The sequence below is a fragment of the Canis aureus genome, chromosome 9 (assembly GCF_053574225.1).
Source record: "Canis aureus isolate CA01 chromosome 9, VMU_Caureus_v.1.0, whole genome shotgun sequence".
Taxonomy (NCBI): domain Eukaryota; kingdom Metazoa; phylum Chordata; class Mammalia; order Carnivora; family Canidae; genus Canis; species Canis aureus.
This window is the reverse complement of record NC_135619.1, coordinates 25,853,253-25,865,804: the sequence shown is the minus strand read 5'-3', so window position 1 is coordinate 25,865,804 and position 12,552 is coordinate 25,853,253. Positions and strand designations below refer to the sequence as shown.

Sequence of the window (12,552 nt, the reverse complement as noted above, 5' to 3'; positions counted from 1 at the left end):
ACATATGTAAAACAGCCACATAAATAATCCTCATTTTATCAAGAACTGTTTTCAATGGAAATCACTCTGTAATAGGGTATTTAGAAAAGATAGAAGAACTGGGATAAGTTGCCTACTAGAATCAGTTAAGAATGAAACAGCAGCAATACTCTAATCAATACTTCTATTTTGCAAAAATAAATCATAAGCTTTTTTCCCAAATGCCCTAGAGTAAAATCCTTCTGCTACCTTCAACTTTCAGCTTCTTAAAATGTATGAAAATGAGTTCATTAGGCATGATTTGTGCAACCAGATCTATTTTCTCTGATCAGAAATAAAACAGCATCCCTATCTCTGATTAATCCCATCCACTTTTCATGGCCTATATATACTGTTTGTGTTTTAGGGTTCAATCCTTGATCCATTTCTTTTTTTCATGGAATTACTGCTTCCTGCCATCTCTCATTGTTTACATTACCATGCTAAAATTTTGAAAACAATTTTGAAGGAAACACAAACTATATATCCTGTTAAACACATACATATTTGCAAAATTGAATTACCCCCCATATATTTAAGGAAAAAATAACCTAGACACACATCTTAAATTTAACAATATATTAATTTGTACTAATCATCAAACTCTCATCGAAAATTATCAATGCTCATTTACTATACAAATAGATAATATATAATTAAGATCTTACTTATTAACATCTGAACCAAAATCTTCAAGAAACTCCACTTTTCTCTGAGAAAATGTAATTCTCATTTTAATAGGTAATGAACCATGTATAGCTTTGTCAAAACAATTTAGGATATTTTCTTCATTTTGTTTGAGGTCACCACTATATTCCATTTCAAGTAAATTGAGGTATAACTTTGTATTTTCCTGTGTAAAAAGCAGTATCAATTAATAATATTTCTAAGATACTTTAATTAGAATATATACTTAAAATGCCTTCATTTTAATGTCTAAATTTGAAAAGAAAATCATATTAAAATGTAACACACTAAACGTTTTGAGCATACATCAAAACAGGTGAAAAAAACATTAGCACATTGATAAGTAAGGACATCATCCTAGTATCTCCCAAACAATGCAAACTGTTAAATACCTGTAAGTTAAAAGCCTATATCCTATCTTGGGTTTAATGAGCCTTGGCCTACCAGGCCAAATATAAAAGAAGCATCAAAAAATGGTTTCTACAGTTCCCAGTAATTTAAATTTTTACAACTATAATCATCTTAAACTGCAGCTGGAAACACACTGTTACAAACCTGTGTCTTGGGTGACTGGGTGATGGGCACTGAGGGGGGCACTTGATGGGATGAGCACTGGGTGATATGCTATATGTTGGCAAACTGAACTTCAATCAAAAAATAATAAATAAATAAATAAAAAATAAGCCTGTGTCTTAGCCCTGGCATTAGCTTAAAATCTAAAAAAGTGAAAAATATAAAAAACACTGGCTTTAATCGACTAATAAAGTGAAATATTTTGGAGGAGGAGAATCTCATTGTTATAGTTGTTTATAAGGTATTCTCTCTCCCATGCTCTCTACCTACAATAATCAGTAAATTTGCTATAAAATTTCTCAACATGAGGGAAATATAAAGTGTCACAATGTCTGCAACACTTTTTAATCCAATAATCTTAATTTTCTCAACCTTTTAATTCAAAACATTTTTTTTCAAAACATTTTTAAACAATGGCAACATCAGTTTAGAGGGACTGCTGTCTTCATGTAGTAATAAAATATATTACATACAGAGCAAATCTTTCATCATAGTTGCCAAAATGAGAAAACAAACAACGGCCATTGTTTTGTTTTGTTTATGGAAGATATTCTAAAATACGAATACTTACTTTGTCTCTTTCGATTGCTTCCAAAAGCACCTTTCTTGATTTGGGAAGGTTTTTTTGTATTTTAAAAAGATGTCGGGCTAGTTTGATAGCATAAAATGATGATTCATTATTTGATTTGGCATTCTTAATGGCATCCTGAAGCAAATGTTCAGCTTCTTCCATATTTCCGTGCCGTCGTTCTAAACTTACTCTTCTCAAACGAACCATTGCCAATCCTAGAACACATTCTTCAAATGTTCTCAAGATATTCCTGGCTTCATTAATATTACCTAGAAATGTTAATTAAATGTTTATGCTTTTGTTTAAATCTCTGAGATATCCTTTATGCAGCAAGGTACTGGCAAATGACAGTCCACAGGCTAAATTCAGCCCTCTGCCTGTTTTTTTATTTAAAACTGAAAACAGCCACGCTCATTTGTTTATTATCTACAGATGCTTTGGGGATATAATGGCAGAGTCATCAGAAAAGAGAGCAATGGCCTGTAAAGCCTAAAGAATTTACTATCTGGCCCTTTACAGAAAAAAGCTTATTGACCTCTGCTTTACACCATCCCAAGACTCAACTCCTTCAACTTTATCCTGAAGTAACTTAAAATCCAAAAAATATCAACTGAGTTTCCTCATTCTTACCCTGCTGTTCCTCAAAAGCTGCCCAAAGCATATGCACCATGGGTTTCTTTGGGAGATGGATAGTGCAAGCTCTGCTGAAGACATGCCTCACTCCTTCAATGCTATGGTTTTCCATGTACTTGGCATACTACATACAGAAACAGAGGAAATACTGAATAATTTACAGTTGAACAAGCCATTAAATATGTGACAGAACGATAAAATTCTATTTGTAAACCCATTCAGCACCTTTATTGAACCACTAGACTAGTTTCTGTAAGGAAGGACGAAGAGAGGCAACGAGGTTGGCATATGCAGCAGTCAAATCTGGTTGCAAGCAGACCATCTCCTAATGCAACAGATATAGTTATATGAACAACATTCAACAGAAGTACAAAAAAGGTTAGTCACTAGATCAATGTTTATAATATGTTCAAGTTTCAGAGCATCTAATTTTCTTACCTTAATCCAAAACTCCTCATAGAGGGCACATGATATGACACATCTTTCAAAGAGAACCACAACTCGTTCATGAGTCCCATTTTCAATTTCAAATTCTAAGTATTCTTTCCAGTTTTTCAGTTGTGCCTTTTCCAATGGTTTCACGTGAAAATAAGGTCTTTTAATCTGTAATAAAAGTACGATAGGAAAAAAAAAAGTATGACATAGGAATGAAAGTAAATCAATACCAATACCAGAAAATGCATGAACATATAACAATACAAATTATCTAAATTATGTGTGTAATTATGGTGAGCCAAAAAATTTTAATCACCATATTTCATGGCAAAACTTTTAAAATTAAAATTTTTAAGGCTTTACAAACTGAAGAAATAGAATGTATTTTCCATTTATTTAGTAACTGTAATGGCACTACAAAATTTCCTTTATGTTGAGGAAATTTTTTCCTTTGTTGAGTATTTTAAAACTGAACAATTATACTATATAACAGGTAGCAGACCAGTAGTTGCCTAGCACTAGGAGTGGGGTGAGGGTTACCAAATGAAAAGGGGCCAAAGGAACTTTCTGAGATAACAGACTACTTCCATATCCTGATTGCTGTGATGCACTGTAATGTGCATATACATGTCAAACCGCATAGCCAGTCACAAAAATACCACATACTATAATAATTTCACTCATATGAAAGGCCAGAACAGGAAAATCTATAGAAAGAGAAAGGTTGGTGCTACCTTAGGACTGGGAATGAGAGGTAGAACAGACAGGTGAGGGAGTAGAGGAATGACAGCTAAAAGGTAAGGGGTTTCTTTGTAAGGTGATAATGTTCCAAAATGGACCATAGTGATGGCTGTATGTATCTGTGAATACACTAAAAACTACTGAAATTGTATACTTTAAATGGGTAAACTATATGGTAAGTGAATTCTTTCTCAATAAAGCTGTTTAAAAAACAAATTAAGAACTAGAATCTGTGGAGGGAAACCCTCATTTTACTACAGTATTTTACATCTAAAATGGGTGCATCTGTTGTACATAAAGTATGAACTCAAGTTGATTTTAAAAACTGACGACTGTAATAAAATGTTCAGATTAAATAGGTATATTGCAACTCAAGTAAATCTGAATTCATTCTATAAGATTCTAAAATTGACAATGGAAAAATGATAAAATTGATTATGGGAAATTAATAATGCTAGAGGTAAATGGGGCAAAAATCTTAAGTTATTACTTGAACAAAAAAAGTAGTAGAGACATTATTCAAAACTGAAAGAAAAATACATTATTCCTATCTTTATATTTTGAAGCCTATTACAAAACAAAAACACTTACACCTTCTTCAAATGTCCACCTTTTACTAACTTCATGCTCATTATAATTAAACATTTCTTGATGAATTTCAATGATTCTATGTCTCATGTTTTCGATTTCTGTAATTAGCTTGGGAAGAAAAAGAAAAAAATTTAAATCACACAAGTTATATACTGAAATTTTTCATATTATTGCTTTCATTTAAGTATTATCCACATCTACTTTAAAATCTTAAAATAGTGTTAAGTTTTAAACTGTTAACAATTATGTGCAAAGTACAATTAACAATACTAAAATTTATAACAGAATTTCCTAATAAACCACTCTCTGTGTGTGTTTGTGTTTAATAGGGGACTAGTAGATCATCACACAGACAAAATGTCCCTTTTAAGGACATTTTTAAGGTATCTCTCATAGTAAAACAGATTCTCTTACCTTAAATCTGTATTTAAAACCACACTAAAGCTCAAGAATTCCCACTTGCCTTAATCAGAAACTAATTTTATATGAGCCACAAATCATCCAACACATGCAGTCAAGAAATACAAAGTCTAGTTTCTCATACACTGAAGGATTTTTCAGTAAGTCTGGTTACCTTTGCTGGATCAGTAATGTCTTCAATTCCCGATGGTAGATCATCACCAGGAGGACCATCATCACCACTATGTCCATTTACAGAAGCTAATTCCCTTCGCAGCTGAATAAACTGTTCGCCAGTTAGAAGATCTCTAGGCAAGTTATTCTGTACATGTTCTTTAAATCTAAAAGAAGCCAATAAAAATAAATGCCCTATATATGAAGCATAATTTTAGATCCCATGTTCAATTCCTACTACATATTTCTTTTCCAAAAAAAACTCTGATTTAAAACACCAAAGTCTCCTTTTTTATAGTAAAAACCTACCACTTGATGAAACAATCTATAGACATCTTCATTTCCTTCATGCCTTTGCAGTAGAATGGAGAAGGCCTGGAGAGCATAAATTCAAATTCTAATTCTCTCCATTATTAGTTATTCAAATTGACCTAAAGGAAGTTTTTCCCTCTTTAAGTCTTAGTTTTCTCATGTGTAAAATGGCACAATACTATTTTGCAAAATGACTTTAAAATTAAATATAATCCCTATGTAAAATATAAATGATCATTTGTAAATGATCAACAAATGTTTGCAGTTCCTTCCCCACCTCCTAATTACTCCTTAATCTGTGTCTGTGCCAAACACTCCAAAGAAATTGCCCTAATTAAAGTCACCCAGGGCCTCTTACATGCAAAATTAAAATGGACACCTGTTTCATAGTACAGCCTATACCCTATGAATGTCCTCACTACTTAAGGCCTTTAGCCATGCTTTCTTTTTGGCACCTTCTTAAGCCTTGGCTCTGAGTTACATTTCTCTTGGTTTTCCTCCAAGCCTTTGACCAATCCTTGATCTCTGAGGATTCTCCCTTCCTATCAGTCTCTAAATGTTAGTACTGCCAAGGATTCCACTTAGCATTTTGTTCTCAACTATTTTCATTTCCTTCCCAACCCATCTAATTAATACAAAAATAATAAGCATACTATGATGACTCTCAAAACTTTAACTCAAGCCCATACGGTTTTCCTCAATTCTAAATTAGTCTATCCAATTGCCAAAACTCTGCACAAGGAAATAGGTTAAACTAAGAGTGGTTTGAAAAAAAGTCACTTCACTTTTACATACTTTATATATGTGTGTGTGTGTGTGTATACATATATATATGTGCAAATTTTAATCAAAAACACCAGGTTGAAGAGGTAAAACAGCTACACTATCTAAATTTGGAATCTTATGTATAATATCTTGAACTATATTATGTAATTTTTATCCACAAATCTTGATTAATGGTACTGCCAACCACTCAGTTTCTGAATCTCTTTGACCCTATTTATCACTTCTATTCCATTAGGTACCAGGCCCTATTGATTTTACCTTCTAAATACATCTTCATGTCCTTCTCATTTTTCACTGGATAAAACATACATAAACTGGGCTTGTAGTCTCTAGTATCACTATGTCCATCTCAACCCTAATACTATCAAAAATGTTATTAGAATGTAAACAAAAAAGGGATGCCTGGGTGGCTAAGTGGTTGAGCATCTGCCTTTGGCTCAGGGTGTGTTCCCATGGTCCTGGGATCGAGTCCTGCATCAGACTCTCTGCATGGAGCCTGCTCCTTCCTCTGCCTATGTCTCTGCCTCCCTGTGTGTCTCTCATAAAGAAACAATTTTTTAAAAGAAGTAAAAAAAGAAACCAAAATAGTAAATATGATCACATCTCCCTCCTGCCACAATAACTTCTGTACATTTACCCTGCATTCAGGCTAAAATCCAATTCCTTAGATAGTCTTTCATATTCTGACCTAGACTGACTTCTTCTAATTATCAGACATACTTGTACATGTACCTTCTGTTCCAATCTTACAGGCTTTTCCCCAAGTTTCTTAAAACTGATTTTGGCTATTGACACCGCAATTTTCATAGATTTTAAGGCTCTCACAAATATATATAAATAATATTGGAATCTAATCTAGATTTTGCAGAATCAATGGATATAGAAGCTTAAACTTGATCCATTTTACCACTGGGAGAGAAAAAATAGACTGCCTTATTTTAAAAAATTAGGAATTAGGAAGTAATTTTCAAAAGCATAGTAAGAAAATGAACAGATTTATTATTCAGATAAATATTAAAACTCAAAACTGTTATGATACAAATAAAAAACTTAAAAAAGGATAAAATTCCTAACTACTTACAGAGCACAAATTGACTACATTATCTAAGAAACTGTTTCAAATGGGGATAAAATATTAATACTAAGCAGTAATTTTTTATCAGCCTTTCCTACTATAAAGCTAATTTATTCAATAAAGAATGGCTGAGTGTCTAATATGTATTGAGCCCTATTCCTTCATATTTAGGATAAAAAAGAATAAGTCTCAGAAACTGACAGATGTACAGAGTGGTATAGAAGAGACATAATTTCAAAGCAGTGTTATTAATGTTTAAATGTATGCTGGGGCACCTGGGTGATGCAGTCAGTTAAGCCTCCAGCCCTGGTTTCCGATCAGCTCACAATCTCAGGATCATGCTCACTCAGCATGGAGTCTGCTAAAGTTTCTCTCTCTCTCCCCATCTCCCCTCCTGTCATCCCCCCACCTCCGCTCACTCTCTCTCTAAAATAAATTCTTAAAAAAAAAAAAAAAGATAAATGTAAATAAATAGGCAAAGTGCTGGCACAAATGACAGAACAAAGACTTCCTATTTTGGCAAACTAGATAAAGTTTCACACAGAAGACATTAAGCATACTGTATGGTTTTGAGTAATATAAGTTAACCAGAAAAATGGCAAATAGAAAAGGTATTACAGTCACAGAAGTACAAAACAACAGTGCCTACTGGGAAATTATCAGTATTTACATATGTCTGGAGCTTAGGAATACCAGAGACTGGGTCTGAGAAGTTAGTTAGATCAACATCACAAACTCTCATGCTAAGGAAAATTTTAAACTACCTATTTTCTTAGAGATAATGTCATCAGTATACATCCAATGTACAAACCTACACAACAGAAATACTTTTATTACAGCACTTAGAACACTTTTCTTATAAGATTTATTTATTTGAGAGCAAGGAGAGAGAGTGCACATGCCCACAAATGGAGGGAGGGGCAGAGAGAAAGGGAAAGAGAGAACCCCAAACAGACTCACAACGGAGCATAACACGAAGCTTGACCCAGGTCTCGATCCCAGAACCCAGCAACCTCCACAAGACCTGAAAATCATGCTCAACCAACTGAGCCACCCAGGTGTCCCTGAACACTTGTTTTAAACATATGCTTCCTCCTCTATACTTCTGACCAGCTTGAGGGCCAACACCATTCACACATAGCTCCTTTGAGCCATTATTTCTCAACTTAAATGGCATACAATCTTTACATAGCAAGCACTAAATAAATGACCAAACAGGAAGAATGTATTAGGCAAAAGAACACATTTCACTAGTTCTCAAAGCAGTAGGTCATGTCATAAGATTTACTTAAACACCACATGTAAGTTTGCTACATACATTGATTAGAATAGTGGTTGTCAATATATTAAAAGAAAAAGCAGATTAAAGAGCAGTATGTGTAATATAATCAACTAATATCTATAAGCATATATGCAATTTTTAAAACCCAGTGGGATATTGATTTAACAACAAAAAGAAAGATTTGGAGGAGACGACACTAAGAACTTTGGAGCCACATTATCAAGGTTCCAATCAGCTTCCAACCACTAACTCTGCAACCTCATGCAAGTATTTTAATCTTTCTGTGACTGTACTTCCATAAAATGGGGACAATAAAAGTACCTATACCTCACCGGCTTGTTGTGGGGATTAAAAATATTATCTGACATTCAGAACAACTCTGGCATACAGCAAATGCTATGTAACAAGTGTTTCCTAATTATATTTTATTTTTCTTACCAAAAATAAAATTCTTATCATCATAGACTTTATTGTATACTGTAGATCCTAGAAGAACTGGTTTAGGAGAAGGCATTCTCTTTGCCTCATAAGGATTTTTAAAACCTTTGTATTCACTTATTCAACAAATATTCAGGGCAGCCCTGGTGGCTCAGCGGTTTAGTGCTGCCTTCAGCCCAGGGTGTGATCCTGGAGACCCAGGATCGAGTTCCACGTCAGGTTCCCTGCATGGAGCCTGCTTCTTCTCACTCTGCCTGTGTCTCTGCCCCTCTCTCTCTCTGTGTCTCTCATGAATAAATAAATAAATAAAATCTTTAAAAAACAAAAAAATATTCATCAAGCATTTCCATGTGTCAAGTTTTAGGTCTTTATCAAGTGTCTTCCTAGGTCATTACACTCTAGAAACCTGGGCATCTCCTCTATTCCATAAAAAAGAGAGACAGTATATTCAGATCTACACAATTCCTATTCCTAACCTGGATCTGCATAACTTCTGCTCTCTTTAGCAAATTGATCCACATAACTTTTTAGATGCTTCAAACAGTCCTCTACTTTTTTAGTAAAGAAAAATTTAGAAAAACACTTACTTAAAAAGAACCTAAGTTTATAGGCCCTAACACTATACTACTTATAAAAGTTATAGCAAAAATGTAGAAAATATGTTGGCTAAAAAAAATGCAAGTACATATCAACACAGCAAATACTTGCAATATAATCTTTCTTGTCCAGAAGGACATTGAGTCTTTATCAGTGGGATATTTTGAGTACAGCAGAAAACAGAACATGGAAATCACATCACACAAAATTAGCTGTTTTCAAATATGCATAAAAATGAAATGATACCAGTCATGACAGAAAATCATAGTGAAAAATTTAAATGGAATTACTTTTAATTGAATATAAACAGATTTAGACCTACTATGTGAAATCATCTTTCACCATTTGCTATAAGGTATTATATGAATCACAAGAATGTACTGTTAGTACACCATTAAGTCGTTTTTTATTTAAGATTTATTTTTTAGGGGTGCCCAGGTGGGTGAGTCAGTTAGGCATTTGCCTTTGGCTCAGGTCATGATCCTAGGGTCCTGGGATCAAGGCCTATGAACTCAATCGAGCCTGCTTCTCCCTCTACCTCTGCCCCCAATTTGTGCTTGCTCTCTCTCTAGTATACTCTCTCTAATAAATAAATAAAATCTTTAAAAAATAATTTTTTAAGTAACTTTACACTCAACATGGGGCTTGATCTTACAAACCTGAGATCAAGAGTCACATGCTCCACAGAGAACCCACGCCAAGGAACCCCAAATAAATCATTAAGTTTTAAACAAGCATCTTTCTGTGCCATGTACTCTATTAACTTAGTACCACAAAGAATAATTAAACTTAGGTTCTTTATTCTCATTCTTTCACACTGAAATATCTACTCTGAAATGTCTTAGATAGAATTCCCATTATTCTTAATCCATAAAATAGATGAAGAAAAATTTGTTTAAAAGTAGTAAAATTCCTAAACATTTCATAAAGTATATGGAAAAATGTCAAAATTTAAAAGCGCATAAATTGTGGTTATCAAGCAAGAAAATTTATTCCTGTTTGTATCTAAAAGAATCTCACATTTCAAGAGAATTATAATCCTCAATGCTAATTAATTACCTGAATAATCAAATATATTTTAATGATCAGATTTTTTCCACCCACCTCTGAAAATGGTGACTATACAGCTGTGTTGGAATACCAAGAATACGATCATATATAGCTGTAACTTCTCTCAGGTTTCCCTGTTCATTTTCCCAGTTTATATACATTTCCCACAGTCTGTCAGATCGGAAATCTGTTCCTGCAGCTAGAACAGCATGCTCGAAAGTTCTGAAAAATTAAATTACCTCTAAGTTATCTTTCCAAAATAAAATCACTTTTAAAATATTATTTCTATACCTTGCAATATATATAAATATCAAATCATTAGGTTGTACAACTGAAACTAATATATATCAATTATACTTCAGTTTAAGATAAAAATAAAAATAAAAATAAAACATTATCTTTAAATTTCAAAAGATCACACTAAAGTCAAAATTACATTCATCTGTTCCTATACAAGTAGGGAGTAAAAGGCAGAAGGAATAACAGAAAAGTGTATGATAGCTATTTTTTAAAGAGTAAGTAAACATAGAATATGTATACTTTTATGTAATTTTATCTTATACAGAATTATAATGCAAAACGTACACATTGCAAACATACAGAGTGACAATGCAGACACTTAAATATGTGTGAAACTTGAAATGTTTGTTGAATAGATTCATTTACAGCAGAAGAGACAAATTTTATCTCAATTTAATGAATCATTTTCTGGCAAAGTAACTCTCCAAGAAGGGACCCAACTGCCTTGTAAGGTAATGAAAAGTATACATACATTTCAAAACTTTCAGAAGTTCTCTTCTGATTGTAAAATTACAGATTACTAAAAAAAAAAAAAAAAAAAAAACACAAAAAAAACACAAACACCACTACCACCACCACTACCATGTGCTTTTAAACTACCTAACTCATTTCAAGAGATTTTTGTAAGCAATTTTAATCATTGGATTTGATATCCCAGTTGGATAAAACTTTTAGGTACATATTTTCAAAATGAATACATTCAAGAGGGATTTTTTTTTTTTTTTTTTTTTTTTTGGTAAGAGGGATTTTTAATGGTATAAAACTACACTACCTGAATTAATCTACAACTTTAATAGGATTCCAATCAAAGCTCTAACAAATTTTGACTGGAACAGGTGAAACATATTCTAACATTTAACATTCGGCTAACATACCAAAAAACCAATGCAGAGGGCATTTCCTGAAAAGTATCAAAAGAAATTAGGAAACTATAGTAATTAACAGTATGGTGATGGGTAGGTAACAGAAAAATAGGTCACATAATAGTTCCAAGAAAATAAAACAGATGAGTATACATGTGAGAATTTAGTATATAATAAAGAAATTTTAAATCAATGCAGAAAAGTTGGACAAAATAAAAGGTTAATCTGTCTTAAGACAGATTTAAATGTCAGATGAATGATAACACAAAAAACTTTTAAAAAATTAGAAGAAAATACCAGATTTATATATTCTTGGCAAGACAGGCACAAGACTCACACCAATAAAAGATTAAAGACTGAACCACAGTTAAAAAAAAAAAAAAAGATTAAAAAAACGATAAAAAGACATCCTAAACAAAGTTTTAAAATGTTCTAAAACTGGAGAAATATGGTAACATACATAAAAGGATTAAGAGTGTGTATATGCATGCATGTACACATGTATATGTTTGCACCTAAGGTTTTCAAGACAATAAAATACATGTTACTGCCCCTGCAGAATCCCAAAATGATTCAGAAAATTAAAGCACCAAACAAACACTAAGAAATGTGGGGGGAAGGAAGGTTGGGAGAGGAAGTACGATAAGAAAGTAAGGAACTAAAGACAGGACGTTTACAAGAAGGTTGCCTTAAGGAATGGTAAGAGATCTTAAACTTCCCTTCCTACCCAGCTGTGGGATTTCAGGAGAGAGGTATACATTCCCCAGGCAGATCAGATGATCCCTCAATGAGAATCTGTCTGGTACAGTAGTAAGGCATAAGGATACCACCACTGGAACTCCCCCAACAAAAACCTGAATGGCCATTTGATCACCCTACTGTGAAGTCCACCAAGCCAGCTAATAATACCCTGCATACAAGACACAGAGCTTATATTCAGTTTATTAAAATATAATCTTAACATGAGCAGAAATCAGACAAGTCAGAGATGAAAACAAGTAAAAAAAAAAAGCTTCAGAGGAAACAG

General features: G+C 33.1%; 1 protein-coding gene and 1 non-coding gene across 5 annotated transcripts in view; both read right to left on the bottom strand.

The window, feature by feature from the left end:
- The window catches only part of PRPF39 (pre-mRNA processing factor 39), a 38,205-nt gene that overhangs the window by 3,730 nt on the left and 21,923 nt on the right, over nucleotides 1-12,552 (bottom strand). For all 4 annotated transcript variants that reach the window (XM_077909177.1, XM_077909178.1, XM_077909179.1 and 1 more), the window contains 7 exons: nucleotides 10,417-10,584; nucleotides 4,824-4,989; nucleotides 4,250-4,357; nucleotides 2,921-3,085; nucleotides 2,480-2,606; nucleotides 1,850-2,118; nucleotides 687-871 (listed from right to left, as the gene is read on the bottom strand). In XM_077909177.1, the coding sequence (XP_077765303.1) occupies nucleotides 687-871; nucleotides 1,850-2,118; nucleotides 2,480-2,606; nucleotides 2,921-3,085; nucleotides 4,250-4,357; nucleotides 4,824-4,989; nucleotides 10,417-10,584 (1,188 nt within the window). The remainder of the gene's footprint in view (nucleotides 1-686; nucleotides 872-1,849; nucleotides 2,119-2,479; nucleotides 2,607-2,920; nucleotides 3,086-4,249; nucleotides 4,358-4,823; nucleotides 4,990-10,416; nucleotides 10,585-12,552) is intronic.
- LOC144321478 (small nucleolar RNA SNORD127) lies at nucleotides 1,693-1,778 on the bottom strand. Its single transcript, XR_013387134.1, has one exon. It is a non-coding gene; the product is annotated as a small nucleolar RNA SNORD127 (small nucleolar RNA).